Source organism: Terrapene carolina, unplaced genomic scaffold (assembly GCF_002925995.2).
Source record: "Terrapene carolina triunguis isolate 2854851 unplaced genomic scaffold, T_m_triunguis-2.0 Scaffold189, whole genome shotgun sequence".
In the NCBI taxonomy this organism is placed as follows: domain Eukaryota; kingdom Metazoa; phylum Chordata; order Testudines; family Emydidae; genus Terrapene; species Terrapene triunguis.
Genome location: NW_020664540.1, coordinates 67,076 through 94,083, shown reverse-complemented (window position 1 = coordinate 94,083; position 27,008 = coordinate 67,076). Strand labels below are relative to the sequence as shown.

At 43.3% G+C, this 27,008-nt stretch overlaps 1 protein-coding gene across 2 annotated transcripts in view; it reads right to left on the bottom strand.

Annotated features, from left to right (window-relative positions):
• WDR20 (WD repeat domain 20) overlaps window positions 1-16,573 on the bottom strand; it is a 52,361-nt gene extending 35,788 nt beyond the window's left edge. For both annotated transcript variants that reach the window (XM_024215185.3, XM_024215187.3), the window contains exon 1: window positions 16,302-16,573. In XM_024215185.3, coding sequence (XP_024070953.1) covers window positions 16,302-16,565 — 264 coding nt within the window. In that variant the 5' untranslated portion in view covers window positions 16,566-16,573. The remainder of the gene's footprint in view (window positions 1-16,301) is intronic.
• Between the last annotated feature and the right edge of the window lie 10,435 nt (window positions 16,574-27,008).

Genomic DNA, 27,008 nt, shown 5'->3' with positions numbered 1-27,008 from the left:
CATGGGGGACACACTGGTGGCAGTCCCTGGATGGGAGTAGATATTGGGGCACAGTCCCTGGATGGGGGGGTTGAGTGCTGGGCGGCAGTCCCTGGGGCTCCGCACCCATGCTCTTTGGGTGCTCACCCCAGCCGCACTGCCAACAGCAGCACGGAAGTGAGGGTGGCAGTACACCATACCATGCCACCCTTATAGTAAATTAATTTTAGCAGGTAATGTTTTGACTTATTTGGCTAATTTAAAATGCTCTTAGACATTTGCCAGTGTTGAAATGAAAGGTGCTATATTGATTTGAACTGTATTGTCGTCATATAACAAATAGTGACCTTTTTTTTTTTGGGTAGATGTACAAGTATATATAGTGTGTGGATGTGGCCTACATAACAGAGAGCTGCATATGCAGCCCCCAATGATAAATAGGTTGAGAACCATTGATCTGACTCATATCACCTTTCGTAAGCAAGCATTAAAACTTAGTAGCGAGTGAGCAGTTGAATTCTACAGCCACAATATTTACTATCAGTTTCTCAAAGAAACGGAGGAACCACCTGATCAGCATCCTGTACAGCAGACAGGAGAAGATCAAGAATGAGCTCTCAGAACTGGAGACTCTCATACAATACCAATCTTCCACACAAACTTCCACGTGGCTGGACTTTACAAAAATGAGACAAGCCATTTACAATGCACACTTCACTTCTCTACAGAGGAAAAAGGACAGTAAGCTATCTAAACTCCTACCTGCCACAGGGGGCTACAACAGTGGTACCCTCAACTCATCTAACAACATTGTCAATCTTTCCAACCACACACTTAGCCCAGCAGAAGAGTCTGTCCTATCTCGGGGACTCTCTTTCTGTCCCACCATCCCAACGAACACGATACAGTTCTGCGGTGATCTGGAAGCCTACTTTCGTCGTCTCCGACTCAAGGAGACGCACCACTGAACAGTGCACTGACCCACAGGAACCCTCCTACCAACACTACAAGAAGAAGAACTCTGCGTGGACTCCTCCTGACGGTCGAAATGACAGACTGGACCTCTACATAGAGTGTTTCCGCGGACGTGCACAGGCTGAAATTGTGGACAAAATATCACTTGTCCCATAACCTCAGCCGTACAGAATGCAATGCCATCCACAGCCTCAGAAACAACTCTGACGTTATCATCAAAGGGGCTGACAAAGGAGGTGCTGTAGTCATAATGAACAGGTCGGATTATGAACAGGAGGCTGCCAGGCAACTCTCCAAGACCACATTCTACAGGACACTATCCTCTGATCCCACTGAGGAATACCAAAAGAAACTACACCATCTGCTCAAGAAATTCCCAGCTACAGTACGGGAACAAATCTACATGGACACACCCCCAGAACCCCGACCAGGGGTATTCTATCTGCTACCCAAGATCCATAAACCCGGAAACCCTGGACGCCCCATCATCTCAGCCATTGGCACTCTTACAGCAGGATTATCTGGCTATTTGGACTCTCTCCTCAGACCCTAGGCTACCAGCACTCCCAGCTATCTTCGAGACACCACCGACTTCTTGAGGAAACTACAATGCATTGGTGTTCTTCCTGAAAACACCATCCTGGCCACCATGGATGTAGAAGCGCTTTACACCAATATTCCAGATGAGGATGGACTACAAGCTGTCAGGAACAGTATCCCTGGTGAGGCCACAGCACGCCTGGTGGCTGAGCTTTGTGACTTTGTCCTCACCCACAACCACTTCAGATTTGGGGACAACTTATACCTTCAAGTCAGTGGCACTGCTATGGGTACCCGCATGGCCCCACAGTATGCCAACATTTTTTATGGCTGACTTAGAACAACGCTTCCTCAGCTCTCGTCCCCTAGTGCCCCTCCTCTACTTGCGCTACATTGATGACATCTTCATCATATGGACCCACAGAAAGGAGGCCCTTGAAGAATTCCACCTGACTTCAACAATTTCCACCCCACCATCAACCTCAGCCTGGACCAGTCCACACAAGAGATCCACTTCCTGGACACTACAGTGCAAATAAGCGATGGTCACATAAACACCACCCTATACCGGAAACCTACTGACCACTATACGTACCTACATGCCTCCAGCTTCCATCCAAGACACATCACACGATCCATTATCTACAGCCAAGCCCTAAGATACAACCGAATTTGCTCCAACCCCTCAGACAGAGACAAACACCTACAAGATCTTTATCAAGCATTCGTAAAACTACAGTACCCACCTGGGGAAGTGAGGAAACAGATTGACAGAGCAAGACGGGTACCCAGAAATCACCTACTACAGGACAGGCCCAACAAGAACAATAACAGAACACCACTGGCCATCACATACAGCCCCCTGCTAAAACCTCTTCAGCGCATTATCCACGATCTACAACCTATCCTGGAAAATGATCCCTCACTCTCACAGACCTTGGGAGGCAGGCCAGTCCTCGCTTACAGACAACCCCCCAACCTGAAGCAAATACTCACCAGCAACTACACACCACCACAGAAACACCAACCCAGGAACCAATCCCTGTAGCAAACCTCGTTGCCTACTCTGTCCCCATATCTACTCTGGCGACACCATCAGAGGACCCAACCACATCAGCCACACCATCAAGGGCTCATTTACCTGCACATCCACTAATGTTATATATGCCATCATGTGCCAGCAATGCCCCTCTGCCATGTACATTGGCCAAACCAGACAGTCCCTCCGCAAAAGAATAAATGGACACAAATCGGACATCAGGAATGGTAACATACATAAGCCAGTAAGTGAACACTTCAATCTCCCTGGTCATTCTATTACAGATTTAAAAGTCACTATCATTGAACAAAAAAGCTTCAGAAACAGACTTCAAAGAGAAACAGCAGAACTAAAATTCATTTGCAAATTTAACACCATTAATCTGGGCTTGAATAGGGACTGGATGGCTCATTACAAAAGCAGCTTTTCCTCTCCTGGAATTGACACCTCCTCATCTATTATTGGGAGTGGACTACATTCACCCTGATTGAATTGGCCCTGTCAACACTGGTTCTCCACTTGCGAAGTAACTCCCTGCTCTCCATGTGTCAGTATATAATGCCTGCATCTGTAACTTTCACTCTATGCATCCGAAGAAGTGAGGTTTTTACCCACGAAAGCTTATGCCCAAATAAATCGGTTAGTCTTTAAGGTGCCACCAGACTCACAATATTTACTGGTACCATACTAAAAACAAAACCCCTTTAAAAAGTTTATACAGATGTAATAAGACTACAAAGTAGTATTTTGATACATGACATAATAAGGCTCCAGGCCACATCATACATGGAATAGGATTGACAAATACTCCATTGCTATAGAGTACCGCCATCTAACTTCAAACAGGTATTACTTACTTAAAAATCTGTATGCATCAATGCAGCTGCTAGAGCAATAAGTGGGAATGGTAAGTTAGCCTTACAACCTCACATGTGCTTTCACCTCACCCCTATGCTCAGCATCATTGTCCTCTTCCCTAGAAGGTTTGAAAAGTGTACACCATAGTTTGCTCAGGCTAGGGTACTCACCTGAAAGGTAAGAGACCCAGGATCCAGTCCCCTGTTCCAGTGAATTTTATAATTTATCTATTATCTACAGTGCAACGGTTTCAACAGGAGAGACTGAGAAAGCCCGATATCAGAATAGCTTATAGCCCAGTGTTTTGGACACTCCCTGAAGAGGTGGCAGATCTCTGTTCAAATCTTTCTTTCTCCTCAGGCAGAGGGGGACTTGGACCAGGGGTCTCCCACAATTCAGGTGAGAATCCTAAGCACTTGGCTAGAAGTTATGAGGGAGGATTTCCTCCCCTGGCCATTTTGTGTAAGCTCTGCTATAGGGACCCAATCCAGTAGGCAAAGTCTAAGTATACTTACTGGATTGGAACCCCACAGGCAAAGGAATGCCCTGTGTATCACTCTGGGGCTCAGCCATCCAAATGCCTGGCATGGGGCTGCAGCACACATGCTTAGAGGCTGAAACATAGGTGCCTATGGAACTTTTACTGGAAAAAAAATTAAGTGCTGAACAAGTTTATGCACCTACAAAATTCAGGGGTAGCTGACTAGGGGTTTTGTGAATTCCAATGGGGCTTGATTCTTGAATATAACCTTTTCTGGCAAGCACCTTTCGTTTTGTCAGGATGTAAGTAACTTCCTACTTCAGTGCTTTGGCTCATCCCATCAGAAAAGGCTCCATGTACTCAAAAAATTCTAGAACTGCAAAATGAAGTCTTAGAAACGGTTAGTAAAATATAACAAATCCATCTATGTTCATTCTAATAAACTTCTGTCCTAATCTGAAAGAGACAGTCTAGCAACATATGTAGAGCTGTAATACTCTGTTTAATTTATTTTTATAGTTAATAATTACCCTAGTAAACCAAGCTGTTAAACACAGTGAAGTGAAAAAGATGGAACTTTTGTTGTATTCATGGTTAAGGCTACGATTTAGTCACAGAGGTCGCGGAAGTCACAGAATCCATGACTTCCAGTGACTTCTGTTACTTCAGCCTGTGGTGGTCAGGAGCTGAGGGGTACCCCCACCACCTCTGGAGGCACCTGCCACCATGGGGGAACCCCCAAGCTGTGGGCAGCAGGGGTACCCCACAGCTCCCAGCTGCCGCAGCGGAACCCCCCCAAGCTCCCGGTCACTGTGGCTGACAGGTGAGGCGGGGGCACCCCACAGCTCTCAGCCCCCACGGGCAAAGGGGGGACCCCCAGAGATGCAGGCAGCTGGGGTACCCCACAGCTCCCAGCTGCTGCAGGTGGCTCCTAGCCCCTGCGCAGCAGCCCCACGTCAGGCAGTGTGGGGACCTGCAGATCCCCATTGGGGAGTCCTCTCTCCCCACCGTAGCCCCAGGGCCCGCACCTCCATCCGGAGCCATCACCCTGGACCCCATCCAGAGTCTACACCCCAACCCTCTGTCCCAGCCCTAAGCCCCTCCTCCCCCCCCCCCCCCTCCGAGCCCATGCCTCCAGCCGGAGCCCTCATACCCCTGCACACCAACCCTCTGCCCCAGTCCTGAGCCCTCTCCCACACTCCAAACCCCTCGGCCCCACCCCCACCACATGAGTTTTATTATGTGCATCAATATGGAGGTGATGTGTCTCACATCACCTCCATATTGGTGCACATAAAATTCATTCTGCACATATGTGGGAAAAATTAGAGGGAACACTGCCCTATAGGCAATCTCAGTATTTTTTAAATGTATTTTACTATGTCTCCTGTGCTTTTGATACCTTTCCACTCCTGCTTTCACTGCACTTTTTTTCTATCCTAGATGATCAATACTGTGTTTTCATTGTATATTCTTTACTTTCTCTCCCCCTGCCCTTAACATTAACTTCCCCCCCCCAATACATTTTTACCTCCTTCCTCTTAAGCTTTCAGACGTGTTTTTACTTTATGCTCTCAGTCTTACCCTCTCCCAACTACAGTTACACCCTGCCCCCTAGGATAAACAGTAGTAGCTCCAACTACCCTGTACCTGGCTTCTCACTCCTGCAGAAAAAAGTAGTTGCATCAGGTGTTTTGCTCCCCTGCTCTCACCTCTTCTCTGGGAAAGAATACAGCAGTTCCCAGTCCCACTCAGGCCCCTACAGATTGCTACTAGCCCTGAGTGAGCAGGTGTTTCTAATGAACTTGATTATAATAAGTTATAGAGCTGTACTTTTGAGCTATACCTGTGGCTGAGTGCCCTCCACAGGAGCAGACAGGGAAAGTAGGCTGTTGCTAGAAAAGTTATCAGTTGTTTATGCTTAGGGCCCTAACAAATTCACAGTCCATTTTGGTCAATTTTACGGTCATAGGATTTTAAAAATCGTAAATTTCATGATTTCAGCTATTTAAATCTGAAATTTCATCGTGTTGTAATTGCAGGAGTCCTGACCCAAAATGTTGTAGTGGGGGTTGCAGTACTGCTACCCTTACTTCTGCGCTGCTGCTGGGCAGCTGGAGAGCAGTGGCTGCTGCCCAGGAGTCCAACTCTGAAGGCAGAACCGCCGCCAGCAGCAGCGCAGAAGTTGTGGTATGTAGAGCCCTGTGTGGATACAAATGTATACCTGCAGATGCAGGGCTCTCCTAGGAACTGCAGCAGCAAAAGGAGCAAAACGTGGGGTCACCGCTCGCAGGAGCCAGTGCCCTACACCGGCAACTTCTCTGGTCTGGCTGTACCGCCCCCAGCCCTGCCATGCAACTGTCTGCGGCTCCTGTCTGGGCACGTGTGCCACTTGCACACACTATCGCAACCAGAGACAGATGCGATGAGCATGGTGCCCGCCCAATGGACGGGGTCGGGGGCAGTACAGCCATGCCAATGGAGCTGCCAGTGCAGGGTGCTGGTTCCTGGGAGCAACAGCCCAACGTTCTGCTCCTTTTGCCGCTACGGTTCCCAGGAGAGCCCTGCAGTTCCATGGATACTGATTTATATTCGCAGATATCCGCACCCACAGGTATAAATTTGTTTCCATGCAGAGTTCTAGTGGTACGGTATTGCCACCCTTACTTCTGCGCTGCTGCCTGCAGAGCTGGGCCCTCAGTAAGCACCTGCCACTCTTTGGCCGCCCAGCTCTGAAGGCAGCAGCACAGAAATAAGGGTAGCACAGTATGGTATTACCTCTTACCTCTACGCTGCTGATGGGAAGGAGGAGGGGGGCGCTGCCTTCAGAGCTGGCTGCCCGGCGAACAGCCACCACTCTCTGGCCACCCAGCTCTGAAGGCAGCGCAGAAGGAAGGATGGCAATACTGTGATCCCCCTACAACTCCCTTTTGGGTCAGGGCCCACAATTTGAGAAATGCTGGTCTCCCCCACGAAATCCATATAGTATACAATAAAAGCACCCAAAAGACTAGATTTCACGGGGGGAGACCAGATTTCACGGTCTGTGAAGCCTTTTTCATGCCCATGAATTTGGTAGGGCCCTATTTATGGTCCTAGAGCTGTGGGGCAGGGCAGATCTGAAGTCAATCAGTTCTCCCAGCCTCTGATGCATCTTACCTTTGGCCCTTGTCCCGCTGGACTAGTTTGGCACCCCGCTATAGCAGTAAAACACTAACTTCATGGTAGTATTAATATACATAACCTTTCTGATTAAGAGTAGTGTTTATGTGGCTTCTATGTACAGCTAGTGTTTTATAGAACTATCTTTAAAAAAAACATTTGAATTTATTGGGAAAACTTCAGTATGCACTAATCTTACACAGAAACAAAACAAAACCAATTTTCTAAAGAATAAAAACTTGACCTTCAACACAATCTGACATTTAAAATTCCTTGTACTTTGATTTGTCTCTCACCAATGTTTTCTAGTACAAGATAATAACTTAACAGATTTACTGAGTAAGAGTATTTCTTTATATTGTTTGTTGCAGGCCAACGTATCCTTAAGGCATTATTACATGAATTTAAAAATCCACAAATGACTCATGAAATTTTTTTTAAAGACATTCAGTATGTGGAGCCCTTATTAGCATCTTCTAGTGAAGAACTAGCAGTAATAACAGAACATTGATATAAAAGGACATCTAACTTCTCAAAGTTTTACAAAGTGAAACATGTCCCAAGAGACTCTCATAACTTGATAGCTTAATGAAAGTGATCTCCTAATAGAAGTGGGTAAGAATCATGCTCTGTGTCTGGAGAATCTTCAGGGACATCGCCTCTTGCTTAATAAGGTAGGTCTATATTCTGCCGCACACAGTAAATCCCATGCAATTTGTACACTGCAGTACATTTTAAGAAGTTGACGCTCTTGTTCAGAATAGCATTTGGCATTATATTGTATCTTTTCATTCACCGGTGAACCCAAATACTTAAAATTAGATATCAGTAAGCCAAGAACTGTGTCATGTGGCCCTTACTGAACTCTTTAACACCATACAACCTCAAACATTAGGATTTACATTGTCAAGAGGACACACTGGTCAAGACAAAATGATTAAGTCCAATTTGAAAAATGTCAGTCTAATTTCGACCTGGACAGTCAAAACCGAGACAGATTTGCAGAAAGTCTAGAAACTTGTACCTTTTAGGTTTGTAATTTAACTCCCTCTTGAACTGCTTTCTTGCATAATGAAAGAGCATTCTTTCCGATAACTCACACTATGTCAATTACATTTCAACTGCACAGTAAATTCTGTTCGTCCACAACTTTTGTCCAACGTTACAACTGGGAGTAAGATCCCTAACCTCTCTGCTTCTAAAACCATTTCTGCACAAGAGTTTCAAGTCAGTATCTGTTTTCACTAAGTTGACTATCATCCTAAACCATAACAAACAGTATAACTACAGTAATTGAGATACTTATGCAACATTTCTACAGATTTTAAAGTATTTCCAACATACACTTCCCAACCTTGAAACAGTTATGAAGCTTGCCAATTGTTAATTTAAGCATTTTTAACATTTAACATGAACCCACTGTTTCTTAAGTACAAGTACAACCATTTAAAAAAAATTGTACTGTAGATATGCTACGACAAAAGTCAGCTCAGAAGACTGAGCACACCTAACCCACACAAAAGATAGTTGGGGTCACCAGTTTCAGAATTTTTGGGGTGATTGGTGTGTGTGTTGTGACAGATACGGCCATTTCCTGCAATGTCCTTGGAAGGCATTACCCTTATTAAGTTAATCTATTATGGTGGGCCAAGATTGTATGTAACCTCTCGAGGGAGGAGATGTGAGACCTGGAAGTTCAAAAGACTATACAGAATATGTGCCAGACAAGTATGGACTTTTGGGATAAGTAGTGTTAAGTGGACTTTCTGGGTAATTACTAAGGAGACATTAATGCAAATTACCCAACTCCGGTTATACAAAACCCCAGTCTTTTATAGTTACTCCCCCAAGGAGAGAACATAAGAACGGCCAAACTGGGCAGAGCAATAGTCCATCTAGCCCAGGATCCTGTCTTCCAACAGTGGCCAGTGCCAACTGCTTCAGAGGGAATGAACAAAACACGGCAATTATCAAGTGAACCATTCCCTTTTGTCTAATCCCAGCATCTGGCAGTCAAGAGGCTGAGGAACATCCAAAGCATAGGGTTGTGTCCCTGACTATGTTAGGTCCATCAATGGCCTCCATGAACTTATCCAATTCTTTTTTGAACCCAGTTATACTTTTGGTCTTCACATCTCCTCCTGGGAATATGTTCCACACGTTGACTTTGCGTTGTGTTAAGTACTTCCTTTTGTTTGTTTTAAATCTGTTGCCTATTAATTTCATTGGGTAACCCGGTCTGTTGATTACCTGTTACAGAAGGCCAAGATCAAAGGCCTGGGCTGTATAAAGAAATGGGTAATCTTCCCAGCCTCTGTTTTGGTTCTGAATTTAAGGCAGATAAACTTGTAACCACAGGGAAAACTCAGTTGTGGGTTCTGACGGTGCACTTCAGTCTCTCCTTTTCTCTTCTTGTGGCAAATAGCCTAGTCTCCTGTAGGCTGTAATACTTTGGCCTCACTTCGGTTGTTGGGTTTAGTGTGCAAGTGTCTTGTGATATACAGGAAATCAGACTAGATGATCTAATGGTCCCTACTGGCTTTAAACTCAATGACTAAAGTCTAAAACCTACCAGAGCTCTAGGTAAAAGTTGGGGGTTACCTTTGGTAAGCTTTCTAACATGCATGTAGGTTCTTTTATTGATTTAAGATGTTTTCTCTAATGAATTTACCTTAGGAATAAAAGTGCTAACTTAGAAGAAGCTGTGGGGTAACACGTAACTGTGGGCAATACATTGGTCATAGTCTTTAGCGAGAAAGCAAAGCAAAGACTGTTTAGGCAATCCAACTTGCGGGGAATCACAGTGTAAATCAGGGAGCCGTACAGCCTTAAAAATTCACATCAGAAGGGAGTGAGATGCAGAACTCTACCCAGGAGAGGTGATGGCTGGGAGCTGGAAACCCTTATGCATGGTCCACCAACAGCAAGCACCCAGAAGAGGAAGAACTGGTGCAGTTATCCTGAAACTGTGACATGTTTGTTCAGAATACCTCGTAGCTCAGTAGTTAAGGCACTTGAGATGTGGGATACCCATTTTCAAATCCTTGCTCTACCTGATCTGAAGCAGGGACTTGTACTCAGGTCTCCCCCATGCCAAGCGACTGCCCTAACCACCAGGCTATTGGGTATTCTGTGATAGATCTTAATCTCTCTTGTTGCAACTGCTCCACTTAGTATAATTAAATATTTATTGTGCCAAAGAGAGAGAGACAGATTCTTGGTGGTTAAGGCATTTACTGGGACATGGAAGACCCAAGTCAAATTCCTTCTCCAAATCAGGCAAAGCAAGAATTTGAAAAATCAGTCTTCCACATCACAGGCATGTGCACTGACCACTGGACTACTGGCTATAAGGAGGTGGGGGAAGGGGTCTCTTCATGAGAAAGGGCTAATCTTGCTTAGGTGCCTAACTCCAGAAGGGGGTTCACGGCAGTGAACCCCAATCCAAGGCCTCCCTCTGGCCTCGAGTTAGGCACTTAATTTCCTTTGGATGGTAGGGCTTAGGCCATGCCACTCTCTTCAACATTTCCCACTGGCTAGTTTAGGCATCTGACGACTGAGCTTGCTGGCTTTTGTGAATCTTTTTCTTAGGCACCTTAGGCTCCCTATACAATAATGGGGAGAGTAACTCAGAGCTGAGGATTCCACTGAGCAGCAGGGTTAGGTGATGCAATGCCTAAGTCTAGCCTTTAAGGCCTAGCTAAATTCAGTTATAACTTGGTAATATGTACAAAGCCAGGAGAGTTCATCTATGATTAGATCATATATGGCACTAATTTCATTCACCTCTGACCTTATAAACATGAACCGAACAACATTTTTATCAAAGAATGCCCTGTGGTCCACAAACAAGATGTATCTGATGGCAAGTCTTAGTTACCTGGTCTATACTTGAAAAATTATATCTTGCTTAGTCTTCCCATGCTCACCATAAAGGTACAAAGGAACTTGCCAATCCAACCAGAACCCACACACTATTTAACCCTTTGCCACACTACCATAGCAACCATTGAAAGGTCATAACTACTGCAGCAGCTAAGTTCACAAGTTTGGACCTCCAGGAGAAAGGTCATCTTTTGGACAGAAATTTATTCTGAAGATTGAAACATACAACCCAGAGCACTCCCAAGTGAGCCTCAGATAGCACTCCCCACCCAAAGAGGGGATCACTCTCAAAACAACTCTGGACTTCACCTCCAGCAAAGCTTTCACCTTAACAGGAGATTGTTATACATAACTAGCCTCACTCAGTCCAGAAGCTAAGGTGAAAACAAAAACCACAGGAACATACCAGCACTCCCAAGAATACTTAGCTAGCCAAGTATTTCATTAAAATGGCCACACCTCATTGCATCACAACCCTAACTTCTCCTTACTAACATACAGTTTCACTCCCCTGTCCATTGGATCTAAAATTTAAGACAAGGTTAGAATCTACTAACAGGTTTTTTTGAGCTTTGGATTGTTGTAACGGGACAGAAAATACTGCATAAAAGCCTCCTTACGTCAAATAGCTGGCATATAACTCATCTGCTCTTCTCAAGTTTCCAGTATTTCATTCTTTCCTGCTACCTTCCTCAAGTTCACTTCTAAACATATTCTGATAGAGACTTTCAGTCTGGGGGAAAAAATCCTTCAAACTGCCTTGGAGGCTTTTCATAGCGAACAAGTAGGTTCTTCCAAACTTTCTCTATCTCAGCATTCCAAGCTTTTACATCATCTTAGACACTGGACCCAACTCCTGATTCTACCCTCAAGAAACCAGGTTAAGAAAGCATCACAGTGTCACAAGGAATACCAATCCTTATATAGGTTTCATCTCTAAAGCAACACGAACAATTCAGTGGCCTGGATAAAGAGACTTACAACTAAAGATTAATTCACAAAACAGAAATGGCAGACAAAACTGATTTGGGACGTGGAAGCAGCCAGATAAAGAAAAGTAACCTAAATAAATAAATACCCTTTAGGAATGTGATTTGGACTCATTCAGATTGGGATTTCAAAACATTTTAACTATTTCCAAGTTCTTCCACGGCTGAATTAAATATAGTACATACCAAAAGTTCATAACCTGCAGAAGTTCCCAGTGCAGACAGTTGTCACAGTTTCACAGTAATTGCACCTGTATTCCCCCTCCTTGGTCACTCAAGGGCACGCATTTAAAGTTTCCAGCTCCCAGCCATCACTTCTCTTGGGTGGAGACCTGCATCGCTCCCTCAAGACCAGAATTTTAAGGCTGCATGACTCCGTGCCTTACATTGTGATATCCCCAGCAAGCCAGTCACCTAATGGCCAGCGCCTGTGCTTTGCTTTCTCTCTGAGGGATATAAACAGTGTATTTCCAGCAGTTACAAGTTACCACACAGTTCTTTCTAAGCAAGCACCTTTATTCTTAAGGCAAAAGCATTACAGAGAAAACATTAAAATCAATAAGAGTGCCTATATGCACACTAAAAGCTTACCAGAAGTCATCCATCAGTCTTATGGGGCTCTGATAGGCCAAAGTCTTTTCAACTCTTCCGCAAGAGTTGAGGCTCTAGGACAGAAGATCTTATCCATTTGTTGGATCAGAAAGGCAGCCTTGAGACAGTTTACATGTAGCCTTTTAAAGCCAAATATTCTTTGTTTTCCTTGTGTGTGGAAACTCACTTTGAACCAGTATATATGTACCTTTGCAGGGGATGGTACCTCTTTGGAGGTGTTTAAGGTGAATAAATCATATTGTAATCAAAGTTTTAGTTCCTGAAGAAGTTGTGGAACCCTCTCCCATGGAGTAGAGCACAGTCGCACAATATGCTTGGCCCACAATAACATATAAACTTATTACGATATGTTCCCCTAAAGATATTGTGTGCCGTTGCAATATCTGTTTACTTTGCTAGCTCTTTCATGGTTAAATAAAGCATGGTACATACCAAATAAAAGTTCTTTACCTGCAAAAGTTCCTACTGCAGGTAGTTACTTAAAACTGAGGAATAAGACCCTGCGTTTTCTTAAGATAATGGCAATTCCTTCTCTAACTTCAACAGGAACAGAACCTAATGGAACAAGGCTTTTTAAAGGCTGCTTAACAGGCAGGAAGAGGTAATAAAATTAACAATTTCTTTTTAACCTAAGTTATACTGCAGCTTTAAAATAACTACAGCAAATGCAGGTTTGTAACATTTTAAAGTACCTGAACTATCATCACTGGTCTAATCTAGCTAAATTGATCAGGAGAAAAAGTTTAAGTCAGGCTTACATAACACAAGTCAAACTACACACAAACAAAACCAAGCCTCGCTTCCAGGTGTAAATTCAGAGTAACACTGTTCACTAGCAGAAGCTAGACTACAGCTCAACCTGTTAAAACTGAGTTAAGGGTGTTTTCCTGGCATAGACACAAGCTAAGTAGCCAAGTTTAATCAGTCTTAGCTAGCTAGTGTTGGCTAAATGTTCTCTAGTCTAGAGACAACTTTAGAAGCATGCTGTATGTGAAGTTTACAGCAGTTTATATTTATTCATTTTAAGACAGTGTTTTACACTTCTAGTTTAATCTATCATTGAGCTCTCCTTCACCTGTCTTATACACCATATCAAGAAACAGTAGCAAATTTTATAACAAACAGCATTTCTCTTTATGAAAATTATGTTAATCATTCTGACAGCTGTAACTGTCAGCTGACAATCTTCCCTATGCTAGTGCCAATTTTCTACACAGACAAAGAGAACCAAAGCCATAGGCCCCAATCTACAGAATCACAGGCCATAATGATTTCAAGCTCATCAATATTTCTAGATACATTCATAATGAATACAATATTCCAAATGTATGGCAGATCAACTTCCCTAGTCTCTCATCTATAATATTTTCTTTCATTTGGATACGTTTAATATATTTCAGCTGTTATTTTAAGGCTTTTTAAACTGAAGTTAGTAATTATGGTATTAAAAGTATCTGTTCTGAAGGTCATTGATAAGATTGGATTGCTTTGCTTTGACCAACACAAATTCTATTCTAAACTTCTAGTATATTTTACTGTATTATTTGAAGTAAGAATAGTATATTTAGAACATTTATAGTATGTCTCAAAACCCAAAACAAACATCCAGCAGGTAGGTACAGTAGGATTTTCAACTGCTGCTACGCCCACAAATACAAAGTTAAATACTGTTTTACTGAAGATATTGGAAAAGCTATTAGAAGAATGCAAATAAGACTTACAAGTTGTAAGTTGGCACTTAAAAATTCCTCAGTTCCCTATTTTCATGGCATATTTTCAGCCTCTAGATTTTTCTTTAAGTGTGATAACAAATGACTAAAAAAGATTGGTAAGAGTCACATGTCCTGTAACCGGACTGCATTAAGAGCTGCTCTAAATAAAAAAGTTGCAGAAGTTTGCAATTATTAGTACTGAAAACTAAGTCAAAGATGATAGACTCCTAGCAGTTACAAGGGTTGGAAGATGGACAGATTTTAACCATACGAATTATCATCTACACTGACTCCTATGTAGAAAAGGCCACTATGGATTATAAAATGGAAGTATTACAAATATTATTTGTTAACATGAGTAGACAGATAACTGTTCAATAACATCAATCACTCTAAGTGCTTAAATACCAAATTAATATTTAAATTTAGTTCACAATTACTTAAAACATCCCCAAATTATCAAGACTCATCACATAAGTTAAATTATGTAAATGTCAATTCAAATGTGTGTATGAAACAAATGCATACAATTAGACAACACAAGTTGCATCTGTTCGGTTGCTAGTCATTACCAACTGATCCTTACTAGGCTTAACTCTCCTCAGCAATTAGCTAGTGCTTACATTTTACATGAATTATCAAGCAAGAGAAAGAGTGGTTTGGACATTCATTCACCTGGAACTGTGTAAACCCAGGTCCAATTCCTTGCTATGCTACAAACTTCCCATGTGACCTTGGGCAGGTCAGTAAGTTTCTCTGTGCCTCAAATCCTATTTGTAAAGTGGGAATAACAACTCTTCCCTACATCTCAAGGTTGTCAGAGTATATACATTAAATACTGTAAGGTGCTCACATACTCTAGTAATTGGGAGGGGGGTTCATATGTACCCAAGATAAACAGATAATATCTCAATAAAACTTTGAGATTGGTTATGCCTATGCTTACACATATTAAAAGTAACATCTGTTCACTTGATGATGCAAATTATCAGAATGCCTCACTAAACCCCAGGAAGTAAGGCACCAAGTAGTACCAAAAAGTCAAAACAGCAATTACATATATTTATGTAGGTACAATTTGCCCATTAATATAGTATACTAGCCATTTAATGCACAAGCTATTAGACCTGCACCACCAAATATCATTCACAGGTTGGGAGCCTTATTTTGCATCAGTACTTCTCTCATGATAAAAGCTTTTGCTGTTATAATTAGAAATTTAAAGTCTCAGAGCCTTTAGAGGATTCAGCTCACTGTACTGGACACATCTGGAGACAGTCCTGGGGTTAGTTCACACTTTATAACATTAGACCTCTAATTTTTCACTCTAGGTGGAAAAATTTTCTCCAAATAAGGTTAACCCTAATAATAATAACCCTAAAACCCCACCCTGTCAGAGATTTGGCAGCCCCATGCGAACACCAAACATTCCTCGGAGAGAGTCCCATAATCTTCAGCCTGTAGCAGCAGGTGAGACAGGCCCAGAGTTACTATGCCATTACCAAACCTGCCCAAACGAGCCAAAGAAAGGGCTGCACAGGAACATACTTTAGCTACTAGTGAGGACTCTCTGGGTTGTTTAACTTAACTAGTTTTTAAATGTAGCTTTATAAATGTATGAATGGGTTTATAGGACAGAGTTGCCCACCACAGCAGGGGATTAGACTCTACAACCCAAGAAGTCACTTCCAGTCCTATATCCTGTAGGTAACCCCCAACACTAGTCCTCCTCTCTCTCAGGACTCTCCCCCTCACACCTCTACACCCCCTCCACACGGTCCGACACCATGCAAGCCCCGGGGCTCTGTGAGCAGGTACAGTTCCCGGCCACAGACCGACTCCACCTAGGAGGGCCCCCACCCTTCGCCTAGAGGGATCCCGCCCCCCTGAAGAGTGCTGAGCTCACAGTAGGGCAAAGCCCACTCCCCTGGCCTGGCCTCCGGCTCCCTGGCCTTCGCAGGTAGGGCTCCCGGACCACCCTGAAGCCAAGCAGCTCGCCCCTGGCACGCCCCTCGTGCTCCGAACAGGTCGGGGCCCTGGTCTCTCCCGCCCCCCGGCTGCCCCGGTACCTTGCGGACCCCCTTGTAGATGTAGAAGTAGAGCTCCCGGCCCACATTGAAGCAGAGCCGGTCGCCGTTGCCGCTCTGGTCGTTGACGTTGACGAAGGAGACGCGGACTGGGTTGGAGCCCTGCGAGTTGAAGGGCACCCGGTTGGGCCGGCTGTACTCCGAGTGGCTCAGCAGCTTGTACAGCCCCTCCCGGGTGGTGAACTGGGTCTTAATCTCGTTCATCTCCTTCCCTCCTCCCTCCGCCGCCATCTTGGAAAGGAGCATTCATCCTGCCCCAGTGCCCGGATGTGCCCCCACTGCGCAGCCGCCACCGCTCGCATTCTCTACCAGAGAGCGGCACGCAAAGGCCGTAAGGGGGAGGAGCTGGCTCGCCTGTTTACTGCGCCTCTGCGCATGTGCCAGCTTGCCTGAAATCTGGGCGGCCCCTAGTGGGGGAGGGGGAGGAGCCTTCTCTTGGGAGAGGCAGGGCCAGGGGTGGCCCTCAGGCGAGCGAGCGAGTGGCGGTGCTGCTCAGGGGGTAGAGCGGGGCTCGCGCACCCAGTGCTTTTACAAGGGGTGGTCGTCAGACGGGTGTCAGACCTCAGGGGCGGAGGGCCAGCAGCACAGTGTCTTAAGGCTAGGGGGTGCTGCGGGGAGACAGGGGGATCAAAGCCCACGGGGAGTGCTTAATGCCATGGGCTTGGGACTCTACAGGGCGAGGGGAAGGGCGATTTAATTGTTCAGGGCAGGGTTTTTAACAGCATCCTGCGGCACTATGAGGTGCCAGTGTCGCACCCCCAGGTAACTTGTTATCACCATGCACAGTTTTTGTTCCCACCTCCGAAAATTGTCAGCTGTGAGAGTCAGGAGGAGTCTTGGGACCCTTGTCTGTGACCACGGACAATTACTTCATCTCTCTGGGCCTAAATTCACCTGCTGACTGTAATCGTTCTCACCTACCTCAGAGGGGTGATGTTAGGCATAATTATTTATCGAATAAATTTACACCTTATCAATAGGCATCTAATCAAATAACAAGCAAAGGGATTCTCATTTGCCCTACGGCCCTCTGTTATTACTCCAGCGGCATGTATAAAGGTGCCTTAAACTGGGTAGGAGTGGCCCTTGGGTCAAGTTCGCAGCCAGCACAGGACTGATGGAATGGTTCTATGCCACTTTCTCTCCCAGTCCTGATTCATCTCTGCACATCCTGGATTCTGGAGCCACCCGGGTCTAGTTCCTGGCATAAATTAGAGCACTGCCAGATGGTTTTAATATTCACTTTTGCAACAGCCCTAAATAGCTGGGCCACGGTATGCTCCAGTCATGCCTCCTCCCACCACTGACACTCCCTCTGTTGATCCTGAGTACAGGCCATGGTCTGCAAAGAAGGGCAGTGTAGGGCTGTTCCACTGGCCCTATGCCACTGGGGTAAACCCCCTTATGCTGAGGGATCCTCAAGTGTCTGGTTTTGCCAGCTTCATGGCTCCTCTCTGCTGGCAAAACCCAGATTCAGAGCCTGGGATCACAAAGGTGCAGGAATGCTAAGTGCAGAAATATTGGAACTGAGAATTAAGGCCAAAAATTCTAAATAGAAAAACCACCAGTTTAAATATACAGTGAACCCAAACTGATGTGTCAAATGCTTTGAGATCCTCAAATGAAAGGCACCGTAGAAGGTTATAGGATTATTATTTAAGTTCCATGATAAACTCCAACATTTATAACAAACAATGAGATTATTTTTGTGAATTAGAGGCTATCTTTATGAAAACATTCCCAATGGGTTATAAAATTTTGTAGAATCTTAAAAATGGAAAGTGGATTGGTTGATAATATATTGCTAAGGCAGCATCCTTTTTGTTCTGCTGCACTAGTGCTCCCAGTGCTATCACAGCATCTGAATTACTCCTCTCATCACCCTTTTTTGATAATAGTATTGTGCTGATCTTGCCCCTACATGTTAGCTCTGCTTGGATGGTAGGTTTAAAAATAACACTGTTGTGAAGGTATAAGTGATTAATATAACATCTTCTTATATGGTACATAGGGAAAGCAATCTAAGATTTCACACAATTTGTTTGGTAAGAAAACTATTCTTTTAAACTTTCAAAGATTTGTTTAGTTGTCTTTTATTGGTAGGTTACAGAAGTAACAAGTTACAACTGAAACCTGCCAAAACAAAACAAAAAAATCTTAAAAGAAGTGTTGCTCTAGGAACCATTTTACAAAATTATCTTAATTGGACTCAGATTCCCCAACTCTCTACATAAAATGTTGGTGCTGGGTCCTCCGTTCTGGTATAGCCAACATGAAGTGACTGAACTAGCCCTGTAGTTAACCAGTAGCATCTCACAGAAGAGAGCGTCCATGTGTGTGCATGGAACACTCCAATTGTGCATGCACTTAGTACGAGTATGCCACAGTGCTGTTCTGCACAAGCACGTGATATTCCTCCTCCCTAGCCTCCATCTTTCTAGGGCTGAGTGTTGGTATCACAGAATTACCATGATTCACTTCCCAATGTTTATCAGTGATTTGAGTTAAGTACCAGCTGATGTACAGTTTTGCATACAATTAATTTGTATTGCATTTTAAATAGGGCTGTCGATTAATCGCAGTTAACTCGCACAATTAACTCAAAAAATTAATCACAATTAAAAAAATTGATCACGATTAATTGCAGTTTTAATCACACAGTTAAACAATAGAATACCACTTGAAATTTATTAAATATTTTGGATGTTTTTCTACATTTTCATATACATTGTATTCTGTGTTGTAATTGAAATCAAAGTGTATATTATTTTTTATTACAAATATTTGCACTGTAAAAATGATAAAAGAAATAGTATTTTTCAATTCACCTCATACAGGTACTGTAGTGCAATCTCTTTGTTGTGAAAGTGCAATTTACAAAGGTAGATTTTTGTGTGTAACATAACTGTACTCAAAAACAAAACAATGTAAAACTTCAGAGCCTACAAGTCCACACAGTCCTACTTCTTGTTCAGCCAATCACTAAGACAAACAAGTTTGTTTACATTTACAGAAGAGAATGCTGCCCTCTTCTTATTTACAATGTCACCAGAAAGTGAGAACAGGTATTTGCATGGCACTTTTATAGCCGGCATTGCAAGGTATTTATGTGCTAGATATGCTAAATATTCGTCTATCCCTCCATGCTTCGGCCACCATTCCAGAGAACATGCTTCCATGCTGATGACGCTCGTTAAAAAAATGTGTTAATTAAATTTGTGACTGAACTCTTTGGGGGAGAATTGTATGTCCCCTGCTCTGTTTTACCCGCATTCTGCCATATATTTCATGTTATAGCAATCTCGGATGATGACCCAGCACATGTTGTTTATTTTAAGAACACTTTCACTGCAGATTTGACAAAATGCAAATAAGGTACCAATGTGTGATTTCTAAACATAGCTACAATACTCGACTCAAGGTTTAAGAATCTGAGTGCCTTCCAAAATCTGAGAGTGACGAGGAGTGGAGCATGCTTTCAGAAGTCTTAAAAGAGCAACACTCTGATGCAGAAACTGCAGAACCCAAACCAACAAAAAAGAAAATCAACCTTCTGCTGGTGGCATCTGACACAGATAATGAAAATGAACATACGTTGGTCCACACTGCTTTGGATTGTTATTGAGCAGAACCCGTCATCAGCATGGACAGATGTCCCCTGGAATGGTGGTTGAAGCATGAAGGGACATATGAATCTTTAGCACATCTGACACGTAAATATCTTGTGATGCCGGCTACAACAGTGCCATGCAAATGCCTGTTCTCACTTTCAGGTGACGTTGTAAACAAGAAGTGGGCAGGATTATCTCCTGCAAATATAAACAAACTTGTTTGTGTGAGCAATTGGCTGAACAAGAAATATGACTGAGTGGACTTGTGGGCTCTAAAGTTTTACATTGTTTTATTTTTGAATGCAGGGGTTTTTTTGTACATAATTCTACCTTTGTAAGTTCAATTTTCATGATACAGAGATTGCACTACAGTATTTGTATTAGGTCAGTGGTTCTCAAACCTTTGTACTGGTGACCCCTTTCATATAGCAAGCCTCTGAGTGTGACCCCCCTTATAAATTAAAAACACTTTTTTATATATTTAACACCAGTATAAATGCTGGATGCAAAGCAGGGCTTGGGGTTGAGGCTGACAGCTCATGACCCACATGTAATAACCTCGCAACCCCCTGAGGGGTCCCAACCCCCAGTTTGAGAACTCCTGTATTAGGTGAATTGAAAAATACCATTTCTTTTGTTTTTTACAGTGCAAATATTTGTAATAAAAATAAATATAAAGTGAGAACTGTACACTTCGAATTCTGTGTTGTAATTGAAATCAATATATTTGAAAATGTAGAAAACATCCAAAAATATTTAAATAAATGGTATTCAATTATTGTTTAACAGTACGATTAATCGCAATTAATTTTTTATCACTTGACAGCCTGAATTTTAAACAAACAGCTATATCCATTAAAAATCAAAACATGGGCCACGTGTACAGTAGATTTCAAACATTCCTGACTGTTGCTAACACCTTTTCAGTTCCACCAGTAGTAGCAATCGTGGTAGCCCTTAGTGAAGATGCTGCAAAATGTAGTTAGTGTTAATAAGTATGACCCCAAGGCAGTGATACTCAGACTGAGGCTCGCAAGCCACAAATGGCTCTTCAATGTCTCCTTGTCAATACCCGACCCGGGCAAGCTGTCCAACCCAGCGGACCAAATTTGGTGATGAATCCTGGTCACGTGCCATCTGAGGAACGTTGTGCATATGCTAAGAAGAATGTGTCTCCTGCGGCTCTTTGCAGTTCATGCTATTAAAACACTGAGGCAAGCCCAAGGCCTGGCGGCCTCTCCCTGGATAAACCCGAGGATGAGGGGCCCCCTGGGGCAGGCTATGACCAGGTAAGTAGCACTCCCTGCCCTAATTCTCCTGCCCCCATGACCTACCCCCCCCAGTTGCCCCATCCCCTGGGGCCCAGCCCAGCCCCCCAATTTTTCCCCATGTCCTAAATCCTCTGTTCTAGTCTTCCTTCCTCTGAATTTCCTCCTTTGTCTTAGACCATCTGACTCCTGCCTCCCCATCTATCTTACAACTCATCTGGCCTCTGGGGTCTGCCCCTTTCCCCAGTTCTCCCACCATCCAGGGTCCTGCCCCTCCATGTTCTGCCCCCCACCCTATCTGCTCCCATAGTCCTGTCGCCCCATGCCATCAACCCCCTTCTCTAGCATCCTGCCTCATCTGTACCCATGTCCTATTCCCCCCACACCATATGCCCCCGTGATCTGCTCCCTGCCTCCTGTTTTCCTATCCCCCGCATCTGCCCCCCACCATGTCCTAGTCTCCTCCAACCCCATTTGTCTCCCACTGCAAGCTAAACCCCACCTCACCTGTCCCATGTGTCCTGATCTCCTCCTGTGTCCAGGCCCCCATCCCCACCCTGTGTCCAGATTCCAGTCTCCCTGTATTATCCCCTCATTGTTCAACCCATGAATTGCTTGGCCCTCTCCCACCCCCCCAGCCTCATGTTGGGCCCCAGGCTCCAGCTTGGGGCAGCTCCCTCTGCAGCTTAAGGGGCTCCTCGGATCGACGGAGGGGTTTCTTTCCTCAGGATGGGGTGGGGCAGAGTCCAACTGGTGCAGAGGACTGATGGAGCTCCATGCTGTGAGTCCCAGCACATGGTGCTGTTAGGGACAAATCCCTAATACGGGGCTCGGCAAGGCTGCTGGCTCTTCGGGGTGGCAAACCCCAGTGGGATCTTTCAGGGAAGCCAGTTCATGGAGGAGCACACTGCTATATTTGCCACTCTGTCATCCTGAAAGGGGAACTGACTGGGGCAAAGGAGTCGGGAAGCTGCAGGTGTTTTGCAAAGCAGGTTCAGTATTATGGACTAAAACCAGTTAAGAGAGAGGCTAGAATAGGAAGAGACAGGATTACCTATGTACTATATGAAGAAGAGAAACCATACACACTTGAACAACCATATACAGATAAATTAGTTTTTAAAACTGTCAATTAGATCTTAATTTCAAGAGAGAAAAAAGCATCATAACTAGAGATGAGAAAAGACTTGCATGCTTCTCAGTTTGTCAGTTTTTATTTAAATATAATGTTTCACAGAGCAAAAATGAAAAAAACAACAACAACTGAGACTAAAGAAGCTTAACATAGTTTAAAGAATTGCTCAGATGGCTGCTGACACACAGAAATACGAACATCAGAGCATCAGAGGAGCTGTGGGAAGTTAAGCAGGCTCGGGTGGACAGAATAAAAAACTTTTGCATGGGAATGTTGTTGTATAGTTATGAATTTAACTAATATAGTACTATCCAAACAAGAACTTGCTGTAATGGTTCACCAGAAAAATATTTTTTAAACAGAAATACATCATTAAAATTGTGAAGAAACTGATGCGGTATGCTTTTGTACAGTAGAATTATTTTTATACCTCAGAATTTCTTTATTTACTGTTTTAGCTCCATCTAGTGAATTTTTATTGCATTGCAAACTAGGAAGGCTTCATACTGAATTACTTTGTTCAGCCTCTTTACTTTTAAGAGGCAGTTGCACACACTTTGAGACAGCAACCTAGATTCTTCTCTGTGCCCACAATAGCAACAGGGCAAGTACTGAAGGGAGGTGTTTTCTATCTATCTATAGTGCCCCCCATTACCATAGTAGTTGAGTATCTCATAATCTCTAATGTACTGTATTTATCTTGCAAAGTATGGAGTACTAATATCCACAGAGAGAATAAGTAACTTGCCCATAGTCACAAAGGAAACCCATGGCAGATGAGGATATTGAACCCAGCCCTCCACAGTTGCAGGCTAGTACCTTAACTATTAGATGATCCTTCCACCATTGGTGGTTTATGCCTCCCCTATTCACGGGCTGCCAGAGAACAGTGTGGCCCATGGTACAGGCTAGGGCAGCCCTGAAGCTATCCTAACTTGCACCCCCATGTCCAATGGGCTATTGTAGGAGCACAATACACTCCAGACACTACCCCTCCCACTACCAACAGACATCCATCTGCCCCCACCTATTCCACAAATCTCTCCTGGGACACTTTCCTACTACTTAGCCTAGACTCTTGCTTCTTCAGTTTCTTGTTACCTGCTCTCCTCAACAGCCCCCACCCCCACAACAAATTTATATATCCTCCTGGAACATCTATCTCTAAACACTTCATCCTTGGAAGGTACATTACTATTAAGTTATTTCACAAAAGATAAAAACATGTCATCTTGTTTAAATAGTTTGTATGCTGCAGGGATTGTAGTTAAGGAGTGTAGTAGGGACCTAATTTTCTTTTGGCGATCATGTGATCTAAATGATGGCTTAATCCATTATTTTCAAAATATACCCTCTCACTACAGTCATTTGATGAATTGAGATAACCTACCTGACACAAGGAAATAAGTACAAAAGTACTATATTTTTAGAGATGGGTACATATGAAACATCATTTTTCCTAAATGAATTGGGGACATAGAGTTCATGTGGATAAACTTAAACATGTAACTTGAAGATATTTAAACATTAATTGGCATAATTTTATTTCTGATCAAGATGTAAAAACCTGACTCTTTTAAACTAGTACCTTACCAAATCAGCTCTAACTGGTGCTGACAGTAAAACTCTCAAATTTAATTCTAGGGGAACCTCTGGGCCGTGGTACAAAGGTTATCTTTCATCTTAAGGAAGACCAGACAGAGTAATTGGAGGAAAGATGAATCAAGGAAATTGTGAAGAAGCACTCTCAGTTCATTGGCTATCCAATTACACTCTTTGTAAGTGTTCATCTTGGAATGTTAATAGTAATTAGACTAATTTTTAAATCATTTTAAAATGACAGTATATTACAATTTAGTGGTACAATAGATAATTTAGTCATAGTACAGAAATTCTATTCCAAAGATGCTGTTTACTAATACCATAGACTAAATTAATATATTAAGGCTGACTTGAATTATGTACTTCAAATACATTAAAACTCTTGCTTAAGAATAAACTTCCATCTCTTTATAGAGCACTTTGTAAAATGTCTTCAAATGACAAAATATTAAAGTCTCTCAAAGGTACTTGACTCTTTAGTGCAATCTACATCTAGCTATTTAGAATTATGCTGTCCTACTACCTTTAGTTCATTCTAGTATGGTTAAATAGTGGGGTGCTATGTAACAGAAAACCAAATAATTATTTAAAGATTGGGGCTACCGTCAAATTTTCCCCTTCTTTTAGCACATCTCCCCACTAAATGTTTAAGAAGTTAGAAAGGGTCAGGGGAGAGAACTTGGCTGCTGCAGTATATAAGGTATACAAGATCACTTTGAAAACCAAGCCCAAAACTGTCAGTTGAGGACACTGGTATACCCTTAAAACTTATTACCAGGGGCTTTGACTCATGTATTCCATGCTATGATTAATGTCCATCTTCCACTTAAACTTCTAATAACATTGACAGATGGAGAAAGAACAGGATAAGGAAGTGTGAGGCAGAGGAACAGGAAGAAAAGATAGAAGACAAACCAGAGATTAAGGATGTTGGCTCTGGTGAAGAGGAGGAAAAGAGAGATGGGGACAAGAAAAAGAAAACTGGCTTGGTTTTATTGACCTCTTTCTGGTCAATCTGTACTGGGAACCCAGATGACAATGAGAAATATGGAGAATTCTACAAGAGTCTGACCAATGACTGGGAAGACCACTTAGCAGTGAAAGTAGTAGGACTCACATCTAAAGTCTAAATAGCTGACAAGACCAATGGATCCTACTTCAGTTGTGTGCTTTGGGTGTCTGACTATTCTTGACCCAAGGAGAGAGATCTAAAAAGATGTCTGCCACCAGCAACTGAAGGTCAGATATGCCTGTCCATGTGCTATATCACATAATGAAACACTGCTTTAATTTCATAGTGAAGATGACACTGTTACAATTTACACACCTGGCCTGTCTTTTACTTGCAAAGTAAAAATTGTAGGTCTTAAACTTGGCTTGGTTTTTACAATGAAGGAAAGCAGCATTGCTTTGACATAAATGTTTACAGTGTTGTAGTCATATTGGTCCCAGGATAAAAAGAGCTTGAAGACTTGTCTCTAATAAACAGAAGTTGGTCCAATAAAAGATATTACCTCACTCAACTTGTCTCATACATATTGATAACGGATTAAGAATATCCTTTGACATACCTGATTGCAAAATAGAAGTTAAACATCACTCATCACAACTGGTAAGATGTAGCAGCAGTACCTGAGGCACTTCAGGAGCTCTGGCTCAGCAGGAGGGGAATCCTTGCCTGCAGAGCTTGGGACTCTTGCAGGAATAGGGAATTGACCTTCACTCTCACTTACCAGGCATGCTAGTGGAAAGCAAAATAAATCTTCTGGATAGTTTAGTCTTGATGTTGGGGCCGGGGGCTAGCCTCCCACAATGGCCAGGTCACTGGCCACCCATGACTGAATCCAAGAACTTTCTTCGTGCCTTGTGGCTGCCATTCTTCAACCTGGTTATGTCAGATGCAATGTCATCTTCTTCAGATTCAGTATCTCTCTTCGGAGTACTGCAAAAGATATATGTCTTGTTTTCAGCATTAACTATCAGGTGTAAGAACCTCTCGGATAAATGTTACAAATCTGACCATGAAGCCACTAAGTGGCACTTGCTGGGAGAGTCGCATTGACAGTGTAAGGCCACTGAGGTACCAAGTAACTGAGGTGTATGACGCCCTGATGGAACTGGCGCAGTTGAGTAAAGCTGAGGCCGGAAAGCTGAGGTGCAAAGCCTGGCAAACCAGATCACTGACTTAATTGTGGTTTGGCACAATATACTTGTGACGGGATCCCCCGGGTACAACCTGGAACTGGGGTACCGCTGTGTCCCCTTAACTCTCCAGGCTGGGTTGTCTTTCACAATGCTTTGCTAGTGACAAGCAGCAAACCCCTCTGGCTCAGCACAACAGCATATGGAACCCCATACCCTGCTAAATTGCATGAATGCTCCCTAAGCCACTCACGAATCACACAGAGAAAGGCACCAGCAAATTTCCCAAGCCCCCAGCTTTGCATCCCAGAACAGTATTGTCTTGCCCTGGTCAGAAACCTGACTAGTGTAAGTTCATTACCTAGTCCGCTCTTCCCTTGATGTGAAGAGGACACACACTTGCCTTTGTAAACTGAGCTGAGATTTCCCAAGCACTTCAGTCAAAACACACTATTTTAGCTAAAGTATAAAACAGATTTATTAACTACAGAAAGATAGATTTTAAATTATTGTAAGTGGTAGGCATAAAAGGTCAGAGATAGTTACCAAAGAACATAAAAAGTAAGCATGCAGTCTAAATCCTGAATCTTATCAGACTAGGCAGTATTTGGATCAAGCAGTTTTTCTCACCCCACTAGATGTTGCAGGTAGATTACAGTTCTTAATACACAGGATTCCCCTTTAAGCCTGGGACCAGTCTCCTCAGTTCAAGTCTTTGTTTTCCCAGCATTCTTGTTGCTTCCAGCATAGGTGGGGGAAGAGTAAGGCAAAAGCGTGATGCCACTGTCTCCTATTGTATACCCTCAGTCCAAGCGCCTGGAAATCAGTAGCCAAGCAATGTCCTGGTGGGCTTTGCTGAGTCACAGAGTTGAGCAATCCCCCATTGTGTGATACTTGCACAGCTCTCTTACAGAATTGTAAATCCCTTGTT